General features: G+C 38.6%; 2 protein-coding genes across 10 annotated transcripts; one reads left to right on the top strand and one right to left on the bottom strand.

The window, feature by feature from the left end:
* Positions 1 to 1,881: 1,881 nt before the first annotated feature.
* Positions 1,882 to 16,746, bottom strand: LOC105750414 (histone H2B-like). 6 transcript variants are annotated; one of them, XR_004234168.1, is made up of 4 exons: positions 16,659 to 16,746; positions 14,575 to 14,625; positions 14,030 to 14,227; positions 12,789 to 12,919 (listed from the first exon to the last, which is right to left on the bottom strand). XR_004234168.1 is itself a non-coding variant. In XM_031968478.1 (2 exons), the coding sequence occupies exon 2, from the start codon at positions 3,032 to 3,034 to the stop codon at positions 2,582 to 2,584; it is 453 nt and encodes a 150-aa protein (XP_031824338.1). In that variant the 5' UTR covers positions 3,035 to 3,047; positions 14,030 to 14,117; the 3' UTR covers positions 1,882 to 2,581. The 6 variants fall into 6 exon arrangements, 3 of the variants coding, with proteins under 3 accessions (XP_031824338.1, XP_031824339.1, XP_031824340.1); XR_004234167.1 differs by having other exon boundaries at positions 14,575 to 14,652; positions 16,659 to 16,745; XR_004234166.1 differs by having other exon boundaries at positions 14,030 to 14,206; positions 14,575 to 14,652; positions 16,659 to 16,745.
* Positions 12,919 to 23,356, top strand: ZNF692 (zinc finger protein 692). 4 transcript variants are annotated; one of them, XM_012548662.3, is made up of 12 exons: positions 12,919 to 13,073; positions 14,043 to 14,214; positions 14,602 to 14,633; positions 15,219 to 15,476; positions 15,764 to 15,812; positions 15,952 to 16,083; positions 16,622 to 16,819; positions 16,957 to 17,031; positions 17,131 to 17,209; positions 20,285 to 20,399; positions 22,034 to 22,133; positions 22,872 to 23,356. In XM_012548662.3, the coding sequence occupies exons 2-12, from the start codon at positions 14,051 to 14,053 to the stop codon at positions 23,203 to 23,205; spliced, it is 1,536 nt and encodes a 511-aa protein (XP_012404116.1). In that variant the 5' UTR covers positions 12,919 to 13,073; positions 14,043 to 14,050; the 3' UTR covers positions 23,206 to 23,356. The 4 variants fall into 4 exon arrangements, with proteins under 4 accessions (XP_012404116.1, XP_023358471.1, XP_012404114.1 ...); XM_023502703.2 differs by having other exon boundaries at positions 14,009 to 14,214; positions 16,960 to 17,031; XM_012548660.3 differs by having other exon boundaries at positions 14,009 to 14,214.
* The last annotated feature ends 340 nt before the right edge of the window (positions 23,357 to 23,696 follow it).

Genomic DNA, 23,696 nt, shown 5'->3' with positions numbered 1-23,696 from the left:
TCAAAAATTTAAAATTTATTACAATATAATCAAGGGCAAGATTGCGTGCTAACCTATATATAAAGCATATCTAAACTTTTTGACAAAATGAGAGACTTGATTAGAAATAAAATTAGTCCTAATTATTGTACAGAATATCTCTGGTTAGAATATTCTCTGAGAGCTAGTTCTTGGATTGGGTTTTTTTTCTAGGTGGGTACAGGGTTTACATATTCATACATATTCCTGATATGCTTGAAGTAAAACAAAAAAAATCAGAAAAATCTGAGTTTAGTTATTATACCATTATATTACCCTCTATATTATACCTAACTCTGGTCTCAATCCACATGGAGAGTCATTTCACTTTTCTAGGGTTCTCCAATACTCCTTAAGAAGGGGGTTTGGGATATTTTGGGAAAATCTTTGTCAGTGGTTCCAGTTATCCATAGATAAGTGTTACCCCCCTCCAATTGCAGGGGTAGCCACTGACAGTTGGGATTAGGCTTTTACAAAAATGTATTTATTTTAGAGGTACATCCAAATTATTTGTCAAAGATATTACATTAAATATACATACTCCAAGATCCATGGGAGGTATCCCTTCTATTCCCATGAGATGCTCACAATTCCTCCTACACTTTCCACCTCTCCACTCGTCCTCTCCAACTTATAACCATCATATTTCCCAGAAGTAAAATCACAAAAAGATAAAATATCACTTGTATTTTCCTTTGAAAATGTTTTAATTTTCAAGGGAATTGAGTTTAGCTCAATTCTTATAGAGCAATCCCAATCCCAAAGTCCAAAACTCACCCCTTCAGGGCTTTAGTCCCAAATTTTCCTGTCAGGGTGACTGACTTCAATTATCCTTCCTGGAATCTGGCTTCAAAGTCAGCATAGCTCAAGTTACTGCTACCAAGACTGGTGGGGAAAATGCATTGCAGGTGCATTTCTCACAGTCACTGGGTAAAAGTAGAGATGGAACAGAAAAGGTATCCAGTTGAACTCCCAAGTTTGTGGCACTGGTGCTTGGGGATGAATGTGTGGTTCAGAGTCCATACCTCTGGATGCAATGAGAGAGTTTTCAGAAAAGATAGTCAGGTAATTTTAAAGATGGAAGTTCTGTTCCATACAGAGATAGTAGAGGGCAGCTAGTTCCTGCCCCATCAATGAGGTATAATAAGGGGAAAAAATTAAAAGCAGAATCTGCCAGGTTAGACAATCTGTTCATTGACTTAAGACATAATGTGTATATATATACTATATCTACACTTTAGTCAGATATACATGGTTCATTGGGGATATTGGATAGACAGATACTGATGGATCAGAAAATACCACCACCTTTTTGCCCCCCACTCCTTTTCTCTTTCCACTTACAAGCATGAAAGGACCATAAACTAACTCTTCACTCCTCCCCTACCCAATACTCATGAATTTTAAGGTCAAAATACATTTATACAGAGATAGAGAGTAGGTGGTTTATGCATATGGAAATCTAAATGGGGATCTTCTAGGAGATAATAAAATTAAAACCCTTAGAAAGGACAGCTCAGTAGACAAAGAGTTCCTGGCCTGATGTCATTCATTAATGACATTATTGTCATTAATGTCATTAAGACATTTTTCCAGAGTTCAAATCTGGCTCCAAATACTGGGCAAAGTTATTTTGTCTCAATTCTTCATCTGTAAAAACAGCTGAAGAAGGAAATGGCAAAGCATTCTAGTATCTTTGCCAAGAAAACCCTTATAAGTCAGATGCAAATGAACAAAATCTTTAAATAACATACTCCCATAATTCCTCCCCTCATTCTTTCTACCCCTTCTCTTTCATTCTATTTCACATCCCAGAAACAAATTACAAAAAAAAAAAAAAAAAAAAAAAAGCAAAACCGCAAGGAGTGTTCTCAGTTGTTGGGTTTTCTTTTTAATTATTCTCCTCTCTTCAGTTAGGGGATGGGGTGAGGGAAGAGCTGGGTTGTCGCCACTGAAAGTCCATATTTGATCTCTCCAACTTTCATTGGATCTTTTTCTAAAATATTGGACCCCAACACTTCTCCTGACCTTCCTGTTTTCCTCAGTGGTTCTTTCCTGGGACTTTCATTAAAAAACAAACAACCCCCCCCCTAAAAAAAACAGAACACACACAAAAAACCCCAAAAAACAAACAAAAACAAAAACAAAATCCAGGGGCCTTGTTCTTGAAAAAGCCTTTTGTCTTCCCTCTGCCCAAGATCCAAATTCATGAGTTTCTCATCTCTCCTGAAGCCTAGGCTTATTTCTATTTTTAAAAAGTTCTTCGACTCTTGTTTTCCACAGCTGCAGAAATTCCACAAGAGACTGATATAGGGAGAAGAAGAAAAAGTACATTTTAAAGCACAAAGTGGGTGGCTGGGGTTGAGAGTAAGGAAGAAGGTTTGATGATGGTGGTGGTAATGTTGATGGTGATGACGGTGGTGGTTGTTGGTAGTTCTGGTGGTGGTTCTGGTGGTGGGTACTTAATGGGGGATTGAGGGGAAATGGAAGCAAAGGGAAGAAGAGGAGGACGACGAAACAATGACCCTCCTTTCTCCTCTCTCTCCAGACCTCTGGGTCCACCTCAACGCCACCTCGGATGCTCCCGGCCTAATAGCAAAGAGGGTCCGAAGCGGTTAGGCGGGGGTTGAATTCTGAGCTGGGAAGGCAGGAGGATCTGCAGGGCAGCCTTGATCTCACTTGGGCCCACAGGATCTTCTGGATCACCATCAAGGCACTCCTTCTTTAGCCGGCTGGCCTCAAGGGCAATGCGGTCGAAAAGGTCTTTGACAACCGAGTGGAGGATGGCCAATGCCCCTTTTGATAGATGGGCCCGGCCACTGGACAACTGCTGTTTCAGTACCTGGACCACATAGGAATCCTTCCAGGGCATCCTCCGGTGCCTTTTTCGGTGACCTTTTTTCGAAAGTCTGCGCTGGGACATCCGGGCTTGCACAGGGGCCCCCTTCATGAGTGTATCGGGGGAACCAGAGGAATGATCTCCACTTTCCACGGTGCTGGTAGTTTCCTCGTCCATCTACTGTCTAGGTCTGATGGATTAAGATTGTGTTAGGTGGTTGGTTGGACTTTTTTTTTCCCTTGCTCTGCCCCAGCCCTTCTAAATCCCCGGGGGTAATCTGACTTGAAATGCGCAGACCAGAACCTCTTGCCGGCCTTTTATACCGCCCTGACCCTCCCCTCTTCCCCCCCCCCCCCCCCCCCCGCCCCCCCCCCCCCCCCCCCCCCCCCCCCGCCCCCCCCCCCCCCCCCCCGCCCCAGGACTCCCCAATCACAGGTCACAATGGGTGCTCCTATGCACGATTTTGTCTGTGTGATGGTTGGTTAAAGTAGGGCACAAAGGAAAATTCTGACCCGGACGTTGATGGTTTAATCACACATTCAGTTGTTAGAGCAAAGGGCATGTTTAATTTCTATGAGTTAGTTGATGAGTGTGCAACTGTATTCTAGTTCATCTTCATCTTTTTTTTCTAAGTAAGGCTTCCTTCTGGTACCTATCTAGAATCTTCATCTCTTCCCCCGTCTCCCTTTCTCCTTCTTCTCTCCTCACCCCCAGTCTTCTGTTCATCTCAGATCACTTTCTATGCAGATGAAAACAAAGTTTATCATCCAGCACCCTTTTTACATGGGCAGGTAGAGTGGGGCAGAAGGGGCATAGAGTGAAGAAATATTCATTATAAGAGCACAGAATTTTAGAGCTGGAAGAGATCTTAGAAAGTCAATCAACTTTAAATGCCTACTATGTGTCAGTTACTAAAGACCAAAAAAAAAAAAAAAGTTCCTTCTCTGAAGAAATTGAGTAATGAAGAAAATGACATAAATAAACCCAACTCTAAATCTTTTCCCAATTCTTCATAACTGTCGTGTCTTTTCCTGTATGTGGATTGTTTGTACATAGTTTGTTGGGTTTATTTAATATTTTTTTCACTTTTTATCCTCTTCTCTCATTTATTTTTTTAATCAAGGCTTTTTATTTACAAAACATATGCGTGGGTAATTTTTCAACATTGACCCTTGCAAAACCACCTGTTCCAACTTATCCCCTCCTTCTCCCCCACTCCCTCCCCTATACGGCGGTTAGTCCAATACATGTTAAAATATATATTGAATCCAATATATATATATATATATATATATACATATATATATATATATATATACATACATAGTTACACAGTTATTTTGCTGCACAAGAAAAATCCAATCAAGAAGGAAAAAAAACTGGGAAAGGAAATGCAAGCAAATAACAAAAAGAATGAGAATGCTATGTTGTGATCCACACTCAGCTCTCACAGTTCTCTCTTTGGGTGTAGATGGCTCTCTTCATCACTGAACAACTGGAACTGGTTTGAGTCATCTCATTGTTGAAGAGAGCCACATCCATCAGAATTGATCATCATAAAGTCTTTTTGCAGTGTAATGATCTCCTGGTTCTGCTCATTTCACTTAACATCAGTTCATGTAAGTTTCTCCAGGCCTCTCTGAAATCATCCTGCTAGTCTTTAAGAAAGGATTTTTAATTTGATCCCAGAAGTGATATGGAGCCACTGGGTTTTATTAAGTAAGGCAGGTGACATGGTCAGAGTTTAACTCTAAGCAAACTACTGAGCTGCTGAATAAAGAATGGATTAGAGTGGTGAGCCTTGGAACAGGGAAACCAACCAGCAGGCTACTGCAAAAGTCTAATTATGAGGTGACAGAGAGCCTATGTCAGGTGATAGCTGTGTCAGAAGAGAAGAGATCATATGGGAGAAGTGTTTTGAATGTAAAAGGGGTCTTGGCAACAGATTAGATGGGTTTAGGGTGGGGTTTGAGAGTGAAGAGTCCCAGGTTGCAAAAACTGGGAGCATGATAGTACTTGACAGTAATAGAGAAGAAGGGTGGGAAGCAGAGCCTGGGAACAGCAAAAGAAATTCTTAGCTATCTCATGGGAACCTTTGCATGTGACTTAGAGCCAACCTTGGCACTATGCTTTCTTATTTTATTGCTATATAGTAGCTGACCTAATCTAATTTTATTGCTATATTAGTAGCTGAACTAACCGAAGGGTGGTGCCAAGATCCACTGTTTTGCCCTCCTGCTGCTGATGACTGGGTCTTCTGAGTAAACTTCTCATAATTAATCTAATAAAGCCTATTCTTTCTTATCTTGATATTCTCTAGCATGGTATATCTCTTTACAATTGGCATAATCAAAACAGACTTTCCTTTGAATAGATCTTCTAACAATTAGTGTAGTTGACAGGATAGCCTGTCCCCTTACAAATCTTGTGTCTTTACAGGGAGATTTTTGTGGGGAAAATACTGAGTTCAGTATTGGATTTGTTGAGTTTGACCACAAAGCATGTAGTTCATTCAAAAGGCAGTTATTAGAGATGTGAGACTGGGTATCAGTGGAAAGGTTAGGATTGGGTAAATAGATTTGAGAATCATAGAGCATAGATACATGATAACAATCTATAAAATATTGATGATAGCACCTACTTCTCAGGTAGTTGTGAGAGTAAACAGATATTTGTAAAGCTTTTAGTCAGTCTGGCACATGATGACTTGGTTTAAAAAAAAAAATCCAGCAAATGAAACTCAAGAAAGTGTAGTAGTTAAAAGAACCAGGAGAGAATATATTGTATGATGAAAATTTAGAGGAGAAAAGAGGAAGAGCAATGAATAGGACTGATGAGATGAAGTATTTCTCAGTATTGAGTCACATAATCTCTGGAGGGATGAATTTTGAACCCTGGGATACAGGAAGTTGCAGAAAGTGATATGACCTGTGGGAGGCAGCCAATATTGATGACTATTGGTCAAGGATGGTTATATCCTTTTAGTCTATCCAATTAGAAGGCTCTGGTCTTTTGCTTTTAAATCCTGGGCAAGCCGGAAGCTGGCCAGATTCCAGGAGTATATGGTGGAGTTGAGATAGCTTTCAGGTGTGTCTGGGCCTTTCCCTGCAGGGATTAAATAAATGCTTTTTCTTTGTACCTGATGTTTCTGATTGATTGGGGAAAAGGGTCTTGCACTTATCCCACACATATAGCAATGATGATAAAACCTGCAGAAGGATGTAGATTGAGAAAAGACATCTGGCAATTATTCTTCCCCCTTATCTTCAGAGACCATCTGACTTGGGTCCTTCATTTTACTTTTTTAAAAACTTTTTTTAAAATTCCATGTAATTCCAAATTTTATACAAAATTTGAAGTTCAAATTCTCTCCTCTTACCTCCACTCTCATTGAGGTGATTATATAATTATGTAATCATGTAAAACATATTTCTATTAGTCATGCTGTGAAAGAAACATACTCACACCCAAACACATACACACTAACAACCTCCAAAAAATGAAGAACGAAAAAAGCATGCTTTGATCTATATTCAGATCTGATCAGTTTTTTCTCCGGAAGTGGATAGCATTTTTCATCATGAATCCTTTGGAATTAACTTAGATCATTGTATGGGTGAGAATAGCCAAGTTATTGTTGATTATCATACAATATTGCTTCATGTAGGTCTTTCCTGTTTTTTTTTTTTTTTTAAACATCCTGATTGACATTTATTACAGCATAGTATTCCGTCACAAACACACTACAATTCAGGCATTCCCATTAATGGGTACCCTCTCCATTTTTAATTATTTGCCACCAAAAAGAGCTGCTATAAATATTTTTCTACATACAGATCCTTTTCCTTTTCTTAAAAAAATTCTTTTAAAAAAATCTCTTTGGGATATGAATCTAGTAATTTTATTACTAAGGGTCAAAGGGTATGTATAGTTGTGTGGCCTTTTGGGCATAGTTCAAATTGCCTTCCATGATGTTAGATTAGTTTATAACTCTGCCATTAGTGTCATGATTTTCTTACATCTTCCCTGAAACATGCGTCATTTTCCTTTTCTGCCATATTAGCCAATCTGATAGGTATGAAGTAATACCTCAGAATTGTTTTAATTTGCATTTTGCATCATTTGCATTAATTTGCATCAATAGTGAGTTAGAGCATTTTTTTCATTTGACTATAGATATCTTTGATTTTCTTCATCTGAAAACTGCCTGTTCATATTTTTTGATTATTTATCAATTGGGTAATGATTTGTATTCTTACAATTTTGATTTGATTCTCTATATACTTGAGAAATAAGGCTTTTATCAGAAAAATTTGCTGTAAAAATTTCCCCCAAGTTTTTTTTTTCCTTCAAATCTTGACTACATTGGTTTTGTTTGTTCATACTGTTAAATTCAATATAATCAGAATTATTCATTTTACATCCCATAATGTTCTTTTGTTTGGTCATGAATTCTTCCTTTATCCATAGATTTTACAGGTAAACTATTCTTTGTTCTCCTAATTTGCTAATGGCATTCTCTTTATTTCTAAATCATGTACCTATTTTGGTATAATAGTGTGAGATATTGATTTATAACTAGTTTTAGCTTTCCAGTTTTCTCAGTAGTTTTGGTCAATTAATGAATTCTTGTCCAAAAGCTTAGATCTTTGGGTTTATCAAATCAATAGATTACTATTGCCATTTTACTACTTGTGTACTAAATCTATTCCACTATTCCACTAATCTACCACTCTATTTCTAATACAGTACCAGATTGTTTTGATGAGTACTACTTTGTAATACAAATACTGCTAAGCAACCGTCTTTCACATTTTTTATTATTCCCCTCGATATTTTTGACTTTTTGTCCTTTCCAATGAATTTATGACTATTTTTTCCTTAGCTCAATAAAATATTTTTTGATAGATTCATTGATTGAAATTTCAATTGCATTGAAAAAATAAATTGATTTAGGTAAAATTGTCATTTTTATTATATTGGCTCAGCCTACCCATGAGTAACTAATATTTTTCCTTTGTTTAGATCTGGTTTCACTTGTGTGAAAAGTGTTTTGTTAGATAAAAAGATTCACCTAAGTTCCTGGGGTTTGTCTTGGCAGGTAGACTCCCAAATGTTTTATATTGTCTACATTTATTTTAAATAGAATTTTTCCTTCTATCTCTTCCTGCTGAATATCTGGCAATTATTAAGAGATCATTACTAATTTTGGAGAGAGGAATTTCAGTTGAATGATAACACATAAAGCTTGAATATTGAAAGTTAAAATGAGAGAGGAAGGAAAGTGGAGGTGAAGCAGGTTATGGTCCCTTTAAGAAACTATTTCCTATTGATCTGTGATTCCTTTCAGATTCTCAGCCCCTCCTGGCTGAGGCATATTCTCCCTAGATAAGTTATCTTTCCAGGATGCCAGAGCCTTTGATTCAATTACAAATCCTGGTAAAAAGCATCCCTTTGAAGTGTCCTTAATTTCAAGCCCCCACCGGGTCTGACCTGCTCTGTTCCGGCTGTCCCAGACCCCACTAAGAACTCAGTATAATAGTTTCCAGCAACTAAAATGTTTTGTAGATGGACCTTGGCAGCTCCCTTTGCTGCCATGACTTTCTGTCCACTGAAAACTGCATTCTCAATGCAAAACTACATTTTCCAATAGATCTGCCACTATAGAAGTCAGTCTCTTGGTAAACTGATTTCTATCTAGCATTAAACTTTCATTTTGCAACTAATATTTCTGGAACGAGTGAATTCTTTCACTCCCAAAACCTGTGGCCGATTTAAAGGGGATTCTTAACTCTCTTATAGCCACTAAGCTCCTCCAAGGGTCCTCAAACTTTTTAAATAGGGGGCCAGTTCATTGTTCCTCAGACTGTTGAAGGGCCAGACTACAGTAAAAACAAAAATTTTGTTTTGTGGGCCTTTAAATAAACTTCATAGCCCTGGGTGAGGGGATAAACGTCCTCAGCTGCTGCATCTGGCCCACGGGCTGTAGTTTGAGGGCCCCTGAGTCTAGACCACCAGGAATCTAGACCACTCAAACAGCATCAGAGAAACATATTGCATATGGCTTCCTCAAGTTTAGCTACATAGCTGGAATGGGTGAAGGTCTTTTGAGGATAGGGGAAACACAGTCATGTTTATAGGCAAAGCAACAACAGACAGGGAGAAACTAATAAATGAGAGACTGGGAATGATAGAGGGTACAATCTACTAGTGATATGATAGAATGGGACTATTAAGTTGGCAAAGAGGAGAGCCACCTCTTTATGTGAGACAGGGATAAAGAAAGAGATAGAGGCAGAGAGCAGCTGTGAGATTGAAGAGGAGAAGAGAAGACGTTCTTAGTGAATAGCATCCCTTTTTCAGTGAAATATGAGGTAAAATTCTTAGCTCATAGAGTAAGGGGGGAATTATGGAAGGATTGAGAAGAGAATGAAAAGGTTTGGAAGAGCTGCTGTGGAGATTGGGAAGGTAAGTCAATTAGAGAGGTTCAAAAGGATTAACTTGCTGCAGTGAGGTTGAAGTTTCAATTATTTATCATAAATTTGTAATGACCCAGTCAGCATAGCTTCTTGATTTTTCCTTCACTCAACAGAATATGAATAAGAAGCAGAGGCAGCGGATGGTGAAAATAATCCAAGGCCAAGACTTGATCAGCTATAGGGTAAGAGAGCAAATGATTTACAGAAGAGGACTAATGGAGAGTTGAACTGATTCTCTGAGGTTGACAACTGGAAAGTGCATCCAGTGCAGGTGTGATACCCTGGGAGAGAATTAAAGGGGTAGAGGGATTGGAGATGATGGTAAGATGATGGTTATATAAACCATAACATGGTTTAAGGTTGCAAGACATGGGGAGAATTGAAAGGATAACAAATTATGATAAAAATAAGGGAAGTTCAGAATTCATAACCATAGTATGACTGAGATTCTTTGTATATGGCTGTAATGGAAAAAAGAAGTGTATTTGGTCATGGGGAAATGAACAAGTTGAGGAATTGGGAGATGTAGATGTTTGAAGAAATATATCAATATGTATGTTGACATTCCTTGGAATGAAGTCAGGAATTAAGGAGAAAAGAAAGACTGAGTTAGGGAAGAAAAATTGTAAAGAAAGGAGAGTGTCAACAGCTATAAGAATTTTGATTGAGTGATAGATATGATAGATATGAATTGAATAAACCTCAAAGGTAGTTTACTGAGTAAAGAAAGAGTAAAGAAAACTTCTATACCTCAACCAGAGAGTCAAACAGTGAAAGTGCTTGTTCAAAAGGGTTGGCTAGGAAGACCATGAAGGGATCCTGGGTCTCAGTGAGAGCCAGAAGATTAAAAAGGAGTAGGAAAGGGAAAGGTTTAAGATGAAATCTTTGTTACCTATGGAGCAGTTATTCCAGAAAGCATAGTATATGGGATGGATAATTTAGAGTATAATAATAGGGCTGCTATTAGGTTTAAGGGGCTAGAAAAAAGAGAAAAGGCAGTGTGGGAGTATTTGTTTAATGATGTAATCTGAGCCCCCAAAGCTCATTACTCTGAGACTCATTTCCTCAATGATAGAAATCAATACCTTACATATAGGGAGGGATCAGTTGTCAAAGGCAAGAGAGTAGAGATATGGACCTCTCCATCTCTTGGAGAAGAAAGTTCTGGCTTCTAGATGGAAGGATTCAAACATAAAATAAGAAAGACTGAGAAGAAATCAACATGTAGAATTTTGATCATGTCTTCATTTCCATTATGCTATGTTAGAGAATTTGAGGAATTTTCCACTTGGATGAAATTTAGGACTTAGTCTCTTGATAAATTACCCCATTCCCAAGGGACAGCTACTTCAATCTTTATTGTCTGTATGTATGTGTATATATGTATTTTCTCTGATTTCTGTTTTGCTCTCCACCTAAATAAATGAATTTCTTTTCCATTTATTATATATATTCGTTATAGAACTGGTATTTGGAAAGGAGTTAAGCCTTGGATGTAAAACTTGGGGTCTTCCTTTCTTCATTAAGAAATGGGCAGGATATGAGCAGGAGCATATTTGCTGATCTTTGCTGAACCAGTCCAGGAGGATTATTAACTTCACTAGAGGATTTGGTTTCAAATTGGGGTCCTCTCAGGATAGCTGTTCAGGGGAATAGTGCGAGGGAATTGATGGAATATATAATCTTTTGCTGCAGATGGTTAGGAGATAGGTAGAAGGAGCAGGAAGGAATTGTGTTTCCAGGCAGGAAAGGTTTCCATAGGCTGAGTTTCTTATAAATGGGAAGAAGTTAATCCAAAAAATCCAAGATGGAATGGCATTTCTGATTCTCCTGAAAGCAGGAAAGGACTATGTCAGGAAACTATACTCAGTGGAAGGGTGTTTCTCTGAGCCCCCGAAAGCAGGAAGGGGCCTTTAATTCATGGAAGCAATATGGATTTGTAGTTTGAGGGATTATATTCAAATGCTAACTGTACTTGTCTTATGGCAAATGTAAGATCTCTTATAACTCTAAACCTATGATTCTCTCTAACAGTAGAATAGGCACGTTTATTTTCTGAGCTACAAAAAAGAAGGGTAAAATTTAAGCTTCCTCAAGGACTTTTCTAAACAATAAGAGGCACTGTACTTAGCAATGAGTATACAAGGAAAGGCAAAAAAATATAGGCTTCTAACAGCTATAAACATACAAATATATACCATATAAATACACACATATACAAAACACACACACACAAATATACATGTTAGATGCTTTGCAGAGAACAAGAATGATCAGAAAAATTAAAAATACATATTTTAGCATCCTTTATGAAATTAAAAAAAATTTACCTCTTCATTTTCTCTTGCAATCCAGTCTTCTCTTTATTCACACTACAAACACCTTAGTCAAGTCCTCTAAACCTCTTGCCATAATTATACAATAGCCTCCTAATTTGGTTCTCTGTTGCTAGTCTTCTTTCTTCAATTTATGCTCCACACAGATGCCTAATTGAAATTCCCAACGTACAGATCTTGCAATGTCACTTCCCTGCTCACCAAGTTCTATTTGACTCCCTACTGTTTTGGCATTCAAATCCTTCACTTGGCTCTATTTATTTTTTTTAGGGCCCTACTTCTACATTCCGACCAAACTATCTAGATTACTTGATGTTTTCCATGAGGGACAATGCATCTATTTTTGTGTCTGTTATGAACTCCATTTCTGAGATGCTCTCTCTTTACCTCAAAAATGCTTCAGGGCTCAGGTTAAATGCCATTGACTTCCTCTTTTAATTCCTCTCTTCCCTACCCCCAATCCCATTACTTTTAGTATTTCTTGGTGGAGTTATTTTGGTTTCTGTATATCTTATCTATTTGTTTCTTTGAATAGTCATCTCTCAGTAGAAAGTAAACCCCTGTGCATTTGTGGTGGAGCAGTAGTTAGAGGATGGGGGTCTTGAGTCAGAAATTCAATTATGACTTTTGACAAATTACTAGCTGTGTGACCTTGGGCAAGTCACTTAACCCAGTTTCCCTCAGTTTTCTTCTCTGTAAAATGAGTTGGAGAAGGAAATGACAAATCACTCCAGTAACTTTGCTAAGAAAACACAAAGCAGGTTATAAAGGGTCATACTATGACTGAACGACAAATCCCTAGCCCATAATCGGTATTTAGTAAATGTTAGTTGATTGATTTCATTGGAGTTGTTCATAAAAATTATTGTGCAAAATTATTTTTGTACGATTGCGTTTCTTTTTGTGAAGCTTTTTAGGGTAAAAAGTTAGGAAATTTTTTTAAAAAGGAAAGCACAGGGTCTTTTCATTCTAATTTCTATATTTCCCGGTTCCCGTTCACACACCCTTAGGACTCGTTTAGAGGACTCTGGCCTAGTCAAAGTACGACAACTCCCATGATCCCTTGCTTAAAACAAAACAAAACAAAACAAAACCTTTTGCGGATAAGGGGTGGGGATTTAATTCGTTGGTCTGTTTACAAAATGAACGGCGGACTACAATTCCCAGCAGCCACTACTTAAGGTTATTTGCTTAGGCCCACGTCCTCCTGCCTCTTGCCCCCAGTAGCTGTTCCGGGCTCCAGACTCCTGCAGTAACGAAGGCGATTTTTACTTAAAAGAGAAACGGCGGTGGGCATCTTAACAAGTACTTCTCCGTCCCCCTTTCCCCGCCACGGTAGCCTGAACGAGTGACTACAAGGGGCGCAGACTCATACGGGATCGGGGTGGGCGGGGAACACAGGTAAGAGGGGCAGGCGGCGAATAAGTAAGAGAAATAGAGGTTAGCGGGGTTCAGGGTTTCTGTTGGGGTAAAGTGCTTTTCTGACTTACTATTTTTCACTCCAGACCAAACTTTTAACAGGAATGCTTTATGGCTGCCATTTGCTGGCATTTATAACCTCATTTCACTCATCAATTGAGACAGCCACCCAGCCCCTATTGTGACGTCAAAACTATCCATTGCTCTCTGCTTCTTTTGATGTAAACTTGTATCTACTTTTTGGAAGCCTAAGTGTAGCATGCTTAAAGGTGGTGGGTAATTGGAAAACTGAGTTTAGTTAATTTCCTGTAATCTCTAAGGTTCCTTCTAGCTCTGAAATTTTTCCTATTCTGTCATTCTTTCAGCCTTGTCTAAAAGTTCCATTCCCATCAGGGTAAAAACAACTCCCCCACACACAGGTTTTTAAGCCAATAAATTAATCAACGGGTCAAATGGTCTCTCTGTTGAGAAACCTTGTGCCATTTTGCAAGCGGCAATGTGATATTGTCTAGGGTCCTGGATAGAGAATGAATACTGGGTTCAGATCTTAGTTTAGCTAACCCTAACCCCCTTTTTTTTTTTTTTTTTTTTTAAACTTCTCATTTGTGCATCATTCTATACACCTCTCTCACTAGCCTTGACCTTACAAATAACCTTCAAAATCAGGAATAGAAAAGGCTTCACACTTAAAATTTGTGTCATTGGAAAGGACTGGGAAAGGAAAAATATCAGAGCTAAAAGGATTCTTAGAAAACATGATTTGTTCAGGTTCACAGTGCTAGAAATACTCAACCTAAGGAGTGGGTTAACTACATTAGATTCTGACTTTGGATAGTCATCTCTAGGCCTCATTGTTCTTCTGTATAATGAGAGCTATAGGATGTAAATAATATTTTTATCTTCTCCCCTTCCCTCAGAAGGGGGAATTATCTCCCCACCTTCCATTCCTAGGGATCCCCATGGCTGCTTCCTTGGGTTCCCAGAGGCAGAAACGAAGGGAACTGGATGCCCGCCGAAGTAAATGCAGAATCAGGCTAGGTGGCCACATGGAACAATGGTGTCTTCTCAAGAAGCAGCTTGGTTTCTCTCTGCACTCTCAGCTTGCCAAGTTCCTGCTTGATAGGTCAGAAGGATCACTGTTGGATTATATAGAGTACCATGGGAAGTATTTGTAGTAGAAGTGTAAAATGGGAGGAAGGGGGAAGGTGCGGAGGAATTTGAATAAGGCTGAAAGGGAAGAGTTTGGTGCTATTAGTACTTTTTAATAAAGGTTTATTTTATGGAACTGTATTATAATATTTATATTTATACTATTTATACATAGCATGATACCCTGTTTCCCTTGTGTTAGGCTTGTCTTCTCAACTAGACTGTAAGCTCCTTGAGAACAGGGAACATGTCTTCTTTATCCTTGTCTACCATTCCATGGTGCTGGTGGTAGATGCTCAATAAATGCTTGATTGATTTGAAATGTGGTGCTCACCTGATTCCACCTGCTTTCCTTTGACAGGTACAATTCTCCAGGCTGTGTGCTCTGTGCAGGTAGGTAGAATAGAGTGAACTTAATTAGAGAAAGAAAAATAAAGTGTTTACTGTTTGGGTTAGCAGCCACAAGAAACAACCAGCAAAATATTTGACAGCCAGAATTAATTAAAAGTTCTGGTTAATTAAAAATGTTAAGTTGTAAGCAAGTTTAAAAGGGGACTTGTCTGAAAGGGATTCAGAGATCTCTGAACCATGTGATAAAATAGAAAAACTACTGCTAGCTAGATTAGGAATCAGGATTAGGGTTTGAATTTTGACAATGAGTAAATTATTTTAACCTTTCTGAGTTTGTTAATACTTATCTGAAAGATAAGAGGTTTGAACTTGAGCCTAATGGCCCTTTCCTATTATATTGAGGAGAGGAAAAGTGGCCTAGGGATTTATTTAACTTAATTATTTATTTATTTTAAATTTATGCTAATTGTACCAAAAATGATAATTTATGGTGAAGGAGATAGGAGACTCCAGATATGTTTTATATCTGTAGTAGAGAAGAGCATTCAGTGTAAAAATACAGGGTTCAGAGATAGGAAAGGGAGACAGGGGAAGACTCCATGGTTAATATTCATTTCTCCTTTGCAGGCCCTGAGCCATCTCCCCCAGAGGGTCTCCAATATCTGGTATTTTTGTCCCATGCCCATAGCCGTGAATGCAGCCTGGTACCAGGGCTTCGGGGACCAGGAAGCACAGATGGGGGGCTTATATGGGAGTGTTCAGCTGGCCATACCTTTTCCTGGGATCCCTCCTCTGGCCCTGCACCCCCAGGATCCAGTCCTGACATCCAAAGCTCGGCCCTAAGGAACTTGTGGACCAAATCAGGGAGCTGGCAAGAGCATGAAGGTGAACTGAGAAGAGGGAAAGGGAGTGAACAGAGAGACTTCTCTTTTCCTTAGCATTAGACCATTCTTAGTTCCTCTCCTAATACTTCTGGCTCTTCATCCTAGTTCTCTTATCTCCCCTTCCCTCCTCCATTTTATTTTCTACTTTGATTCTTCCCATTCCCTTTGGCTCAATCTTTTCCCTCTTGACCTCAGTGATTCTCCCTCTTTGACCTTCCCTCTGACCACTTTTTCTTTTTCCTTTCAAATCTGACTTGTCTCCCTGTTCTATCCCACCTACTTCCCCAGCCCAGGTAACTGAGCACTATGATGGGACCCAAGAATCTGGGATGCCCAGGTGAGTCCATGAAAAGTTGGGGACAGAATAGGAATGGAGGGGTGGGGGAAAGGGTATGAGAAATGGTTAAGACTAGATTAGGAAAAAATGAAGTATATTGGGGGAATGAGCCCAGCCTTGACACCCCTTGGGTATACAGGGGGGTGGTACCCCTTCCTGAGACTTCTCTGCCCCATGGAGAAGATGAAGATGAAGCAGAGGAAGAAGTGAATGATGAAGATGATAACCTCAGTGATGTCAGCCCTTGGACCTACAGCCCCTCTCCAGATTGGTAAATGCTAGATGAAATAATAGGGATGAAATTTAGTAACTTGGGCAGACCTGGAGAAACCAGGAATAAGAGCTGACTAAAGAGTGAGGATATTTAAGATTTGTGTTCAAGGAAGACAATGAAGAGAGAAGTTCTGTATAGGGAAGACTAGGAGAAAAGGGTTAAGGTGGTTGTCTTTAAGTACAGAGAGCTTTGAATGATGAAGAAAGTTAAGAGAAGAAAAAGCTTATCAAGGAATTCTTGTAGGAATTCAATCAGTCTGGCTGTGGAGACTGATGGAAAGGGTGAGAAAAGGTACTGGAAGAGCTTTGAAGTTGGGGGTGGGGGATGATGACCAGATCAAAGGGGGAAAAGCCTGAGGTAAGAGTGGGGGTTCTGGTGGTGTAAGTTTAGGACTCTTGACACAAAGTGTGTAAAATACAAAGGGAGCTGATAGGGTCTGGATACTGGAGAGAAGTCATGATGTGTCTGTCAGCTAGTATTTACTAAATATCTATTGTGTGTCAGGTACAGTGCTGAGCAATTGTCCCTTTCCTAGTAATGAACTAGGTACCTCTAGTCCTCTTCCACCTTACCTTCCTCCACTCAAAGAAGAAGAAGAAACAACACCTCCACTCTCAAGCTCTCCCGCTGCCGATTCATCAGAAACTGGAACACCCCATCCTGAAGAAGACAGAGTACAGTCTGAGCTAGACAAAATACCCCAGAGGGGCCAAGGGAGCAAGACCCGATCCAGGTAAAATAGGTAGTAAAAAAGGGAGGACATTCCGGCAAGTCTCTCTTCCTATGGAATTCCAGTGAAGGGCTGGAATAGATATTTCTACCTTTAGAAATTCTTTGCTTCCCATCCCCTTTCCTTCATCATTCTCAAAGCAGAAGGCAACGACAAAGACCTTCTCCCGTGCCTCTGGATGAGGACATAGCACAGATCGGTCCCAAGAGGATCAGGTAAGATTGATGAGGCTTGGGTATAGAAGGAGAAAAGGGGAATGGGGATAGTATAGAGAATTTAGGGTAAACTCATTTTCCTGCCCTGTTTTCCTTCAGAAAGACTGCTAAAAGAGAGCTCCTTCCTTGTGATTTTCCTGGCTGTGGGAAGATCTTCTCCAACCGGCAATACCTGAATGTGAGGCATAGAAAATGGGGTGCTGGGTGGGAGATGGTATGAAATAGTTTGGGGGAAATGGGGCTAACAGAATAACATTTGGAATTGAGGGTAGGACACTGGGAAAGTCGAGGACTAAGGAGAAATACTAAGATTTTAAAAACTTGCTTAAAATACATGGCAGTGGCAGAATAGTTGACTATAAATTGTATTATTAGAATAATACCACTATATTATAATATTGCACTCAAAGGTTTACAGAATGTTCTACATGTGATATTACTCAATTACAAAAACTCTTTGAGGTAGGTGATAGGGTGATAGTATGTTTTATAGATGGGGAAATATTTAGGGAGATTAAGTGATTTGTCCATAGCTATATAGTTGGCATCAAAGGCAGGATTTCAACCCAAGTCTGATTTCTACTAGCATTCTATCCACCATGCCACACTGCCTTTGGAAAGCACTAGCTTGGGAGTCAGATCTCAGTTTATATCAGGAATGTTCCATTTATTGTGTGACTTCAGGCAAGTTAACACATCTCTGTGTTTAATTCATCTATGTGAAAAAGGAATTAAATGAGATATCTCTAAGACCCTGTCCGTATTTGAATTCTGTGATTCTCTACCAACAAATAGATTTTATGGAAAGTGGCAGAAAATGCAAACCAAAAATATAAAATGCAATATCATCTCTCAAAGCTATAAGTAAGTGAAATACCTTAGGACTTGGTGGGAAAGTATAAGTATGTGAAAAACAATAATAGGGTTAATATCTAAATCAGAGGTTCTTAACATAGAATTTGTGAATGTAACAATAATAAGATTAATATCTGAATCAGGATGATCTTAACCTGCAATTTGTGAACTTGTTTTTTTAAATATAGCTAACATTTATTTACTGTAAGCTTTTCAAAGAACTATACGTACCATCACATTTTGTAATCTTTAGATTATTATTTCAGTGTAATTGGTTTCTTTACAAAGTTCTTTGTAAACCTATGCTTTTTTATTCATTTAAAAAATTCAGTGAGAAGGGCCCCATAGGCTTCATCAAATTATAAAAGAGGTCCATGACACAAGAAAGGTTAAGAATTCCTGATCTAAGTAGATAAAAGAAATACGGTAGAATCTCTGGTTGTAGAAATTCTATATATAAATACATTGAAGCAGAGGCCATGTTTTATATGAAGGTCGTCGATGACTAAGATGAATTGAAGCATCTCTTCAGAGACATGAAAAATGTTTTGTTGACTTCATATTGCAAAAATAAGTATTTAGACAGTAATTAAAGTATGTAGTAAGGTACAGATTATGATAAATACTAAAAACAAACAAAAAACCTTCCTGTTATTTGATTAATGTTCTCCCACTTTTCCCCTATAGTTTCTGTAATTCCCTTATCACTTACAACATTATTAAGTACCTGTTATGGATTTAATATATACTCATTCACTAAGCTATCATAGTGTAGCAGAAAAAGCACTAGTCTGAAAGACAAAATACCTCCTGACATTAACTGGATATGAGGTCCTTGGACAAGTAAGTCACTTATCTCTGGGTTTCTGATTTTTCATTTGACAAATGTGATAGTTGGACTAAATAATAATATCCCGCATTTATAGTACTTTACAATTGCATAACTACAAAATTTGAGAAGAGACCTCAGGCCATCTGGTACAATCTTAAAGGAAAAGGAATCCTTATTATAAAATCTTCAATTTAACTTTTGCTTGGAGACCTCCAAGGAGGAGCCACCACCTTTCAAGGCATTCCACTTTTGCATAGTTCTAATGTTAGGAAGTTTTGCTAACTTCAAGTCTAAGTTGGCCTTCTTACAACTGCTCCCCCTTCACTACTCTGTGGTTCTGCTCTTTGGGGCCAAACTCACACTGGACAGCCTTTTAAGTGCTTAGAGAGCTTTTTCTTCCTCTTTTCTAAGCTAAATTTGTTAACTCTGTTCCTTTTGCTGAAATCCTAAAGCGTTAAGGAGTGTCAGAATGGCCTTGGGTTATTTTCTCAAGGGTGTAATCAAAGGCATTAAATAGAAGTGCTAGGCTTTCTCCCAAAGGATTCTAAAGGTGAAATGCTAACTTGAATTCCATAAGGTAGAAGGAAAAAGCAGTTCTTAACAAAGGAGAAAGGCATTATTTACTAATATAGACATGTATACAAACATATATGCATGTACATATTCAGGGAGGAAGGGGAACATGCAGTAGTAAAATATCCAAGAAGCAATATGTAATATATATATATATGTATGTGTGTGTGTGTATATATATAGTTTTGTTGGCCCAATCATAAAATATTATAGCTAAAAGGGACCTTGGAGAAAGTTCATTTGTGTGATTGTTATGTAAAGAAACTAAAGCCCAGAGAAGTTATGTGATTTGCTCTTGATTATACTGTTTTGGTAGCAGTTTTTGTTGAAGATTGAAGACAGTCTTTGTTGAAGACAACCACTGAAGTTAATATCAAAAAGATAACTGTGTCCCAAACATCTTTGTTGATAATAGACACAAAATATTGGATTAGATAGATCATTGCTTTTGCTTAGTATGTTTACTTAGTAATTTTAATATTTTTTTAGGGACTAGGAAGAGGGGTAGGGCATGCAGATTGTGAAAGATATGGAGAATTGCAGGAATTGAGATAGTGGGTATTTGGGAAAAAGTGCTGGGATTCAAAGATATTGAGGAGCAGGAACTAGGATGAGATGAGTAATCTCTAATAGATGGAGATAGATGGGTGAGAGTTTGATTAAAGGAAGGACAGGTAGTAAAATTTGGCGTAGAGAATTATGTATGATCTGGAAAAAATTAATAGACACTAGGATGAAGACTGGGTGTGGTGGAATAGGTAGAAAAAGGAAAGATAGGACCTTGGATAAAAGAATTTGGGGACAAAGTAGGAACATTTTCTTTTATATTTTAGAGCAGGATTTGGGGGTAGGGTTAGAGGGTGACACTGTTTAATAGGAGAAAGTGTGCATATGTTAGTGCTGGGGGAAGGGTGGTCTGCCTCAGGAAATTGGTGGAGAAAGCTATTACTTCTGTTTTACTCCACCACTACTCTTCATTCTTCCTTTCCCCAGCACCATAAAAAATACCAGCATATCCACCAGAAATCCTTCTCCTGCCCAGAACCAAACTGTGGAAAGTCCTTCAATTTTAAGAAGCATCTGAAGGAACATGTGAAACTGCATAGTGGTAAGGACCACTCAATTCAATTTGACAATGCTTATCATTAAGCTCCTGCCTGAATACCAGGCACAGTGATAAATACTGGATATATAAAGTTAAAAATAGTCCTTGCCTTCAGAGAGCTTATTGGAGAAAATGGGGGAAGTTTTACTGGGGAAAAAATCAACATGAATGCAGATAAAATATATGTAATTAAATACAAAGTAATTTGGGAGATACTAAAAACTTGAGAGATCAGGAAAAGCTTTGTGTTGGGGGTGAGACTGAGTCTTCAAGAAGCCTATAGCTTCCAAGCAGCATAGGTCAGCAAAGGCCTGGAGACAGCAGATGGAATGACTTATTTGGGGAGTTGCAAATAAACTGATAGAGTAAAATAGGGATATGAAATCAATCTGGTAAAACAGGTTGAATTAGATTTGGAAAGGTCTAAAATACTAGATAGATAAATTTGTACTTTGTCGTCCTACAGGAAATAGGGAGACACTAAACTTCTCAGGCAAGGAAGTAATGTGGTCAAATCTATACTCTGGAAATAGCAATATCATTATAAGGAGGCAATTGATGAAACTCCTAAGAGAGTTATCCAAAAGTAGAATGAGATTCCTAAGGTTACCCTTATCAGAAGTCTTCAAGGGACTATTTGTGGTTTTTCTCCCATTCGCAATGATCTTTCAGAGGTCACAGACAGAAAAGCTCAGAAGCCACATCTGCCAATTCTTTCAGTATCTGTGGATGTAATTCTTTTTGTACCAGAGCATCTGTGCCCTTTTACTTATCCAAAGATGATTTTTCTTGGCAGAGGAAACAGAAAGAAAATAATGTTGAAAAGCTCTTTCATCACTTATCACCCCAATTTATTTTATCCCTTTTTTAAATTGTCTTTGCTTTTCATTAATTTCGCCCAATGTAGCTAAAAACAAAAACAAAAAACCTTTTTTGTTGCCTTTCCTAAACTTCCATTCACAATGAAAACTATGCCATTTCCAACTATACCTTTATATATTTCCAATTATGGTTCCTGTTACCCACTTCATGCATCTGCATCTAGCTTTTTCAGTTCCCAGTTTTTCCTTTGTCTCTTACTAAGCCCCATCTCACCCATTTCATCTACTTCAGTTTCCTTTCTAGTATCCTAACATCCATATAAATCCTGGCTTTCTCCTTCCTACTACTCTTTTGTTAGAAGTCTAGTTTTTCTTCTACCTACTGGGCTTCACAGGAAAAAAAAAATCCAGATGGTTATTTTTCAGGGCAGAATAGGCAAGAAGACACTTAGGAGTTCCTTCTTTGTTCTTGGAATTGAGGGGACAAGAAGGTGGTGTGGGAATGTTAATAATGACCTAGAAATTTATTTATGTTAAGTACTTTATATCTTCTCAAGGACTTTCATACCTCTTTAGACTCTCAGAACAATCATTTTTGGTTGGAAGAGTCCCTTTTTTACAGTTAAGGAAACTGATTTTCAGAGCAGTTAAATGACTTGTCTGTGGCCACAAAGTTAGGAACCAAGACTAACTCCAGTTTCCTTGGCCAATAATTTTTTCCTCTGAGATTTTTCTATAGGAGAATGAGAGGTATGGTTATAGTATAATACACAGCAATGGAGACAGATTCTGGGATGTCCCTTTTTGTACTTTCAGATACTAGAGACTACATTTGTGAATTCTGTGCCCGTTCCTTTAGAACTAGTAGCAACCTCATCATTCACCGCCGTATCCATACCGGGGAAAAACCATTACAGTGAGTAGAAAGGGTTGGGGTTAAGTGTGTGAGGTACCTGAGTCCTCAGAGATACTGGAGTCAAGACACCAGAAATCTGGGAGAAGAGAATTAGAGCTGGGGATAAATGCAGAGGACCAGGGTCTGGAAGATAGGGGAAAGAAATTGGAATAGTCATCCACAAGAAAGGATAAAGAAGAGAGGCATTTGAAGCTTGGGATCCAACTAATCTAGCAATTATTAAACACACTGTATGCTGGTAATACAAAGACAAAATGAAAAATAAGGAGAAAGAATACTGGGGAAGATAGCAGAAGTATATATTAAGCATTTGCTACAAGTTAGCCATAGTGCTGGGTATGCAAATACAAGCAAGCAAAGAAGTCCCTGCTCCTCAGAAGAGATCTGGTCAAGGCCAAATAAGGCAAAAGCTTAGCTGTCAGAACCAAGGGTCATTTCAGGGACAAGATCAGATAAATGGTATCTTACAGTGATGCCAGGACTTTGAATGGGAACAAATATGTGGGTCAAATGTGAGACCTGCAGCCCTATGGTAAAAAGGACTTGGGAAATGTTAAAGGCTAAAGGAATGTGTAATTAGCAGAAAATATCTGGTTTTTGAGAAGGGGAAGCACAAGGACCCAGGGAAAGGCCTAGGACATCTTGATTTCAATGCAAATATTTTGAAGGGTTGGTGGAATTGGGGGATGTGCAATTACTGGAATCTAAATTCCTTGATCCCTTTCTCCCTGACTCTAGGTGTGAGATTTGTGGCTTTACCTGCCGCCAGAAAGCCTCTCTGAATTGGCATCGACGCAAGCATGAGGAGGCAGCAGCAGCTTTCCAATATCCCTGTGAGTTCTGTGGCAAAAAATTTGAGAAGCCTGACAATGTCATTGCCCACTGCAGCAAGAGCCATCCTACCCCTCGCCCTGGCTCAAGCCCCACCCAGTCAGAGCCCCATTTTTTACTCACTACATCTAGTTCTACTTCTCCTGTTTTGGAATCTAGACTTTCATGTGAGTCTCAGAAATCACCTACCTTGGATTCTAGCTCTTCCTCACAGATCCAGAGGAATCAGACAAGGTGTTGAGGCAAAGCAGAAAATAGCATGGGGAAAGATAGGAAGTCTTACAGTGACAGTATATTCAGGTGTCAATCCCACCTTTAAAAGGAGCCAGAGAACTGGATTGCCTTGCTTCCTACTGCTGAGAATGCAATAAAGTGATTATTTTACATATATACTCACTTGAGATTGAGTTTTTTAATTTAGTTAGGAAATTAAGCTGTCAGTTTTGAGTTTTTCAGGAAGGTATTTACTGGAATCTCTTGAAGTGTAAAGAGTCTCTTCTAAATTGCCTAAGTCTCACCAACATTTTTAACCTGCCACTCACTCCTGATAGGAACCCAATTTTCCTTTTGGGACCTACATGTTTAGTTTCCAGTTCTTTCCCATATGTCTTTTCAGAATTCCTTCTTTTCTGGAGGAGGTAAAGGTCCAGAAAAAGGGGGAAAATTAGAGAAAATGGGTTTGGGAAGTAGTAGGATGTATGATTTCAGGAGGTACATTATTTAGGAGGCTAC

The sequence above is a fragment of the Sarcophilus harrisii genome, chromosome 4 (assembly GCF_902635505.1).
Source record: "Sarcophilus harrisii chromosome 4, mSarHar1.11, whole genome shotgun sequence".
Lineage (NCBI taxonomy): Eukaryota > Metazoa > Chordata > Mammalia > Dasyuromorphia > Dasyuridae > Sarcophilus > Sarcophilus harrisii.
The sequence above is the reverse complement of the archived record's forward strand: the minus strand, read 5'-3'. Positions and strand labels throughout refer to the sequence as shown.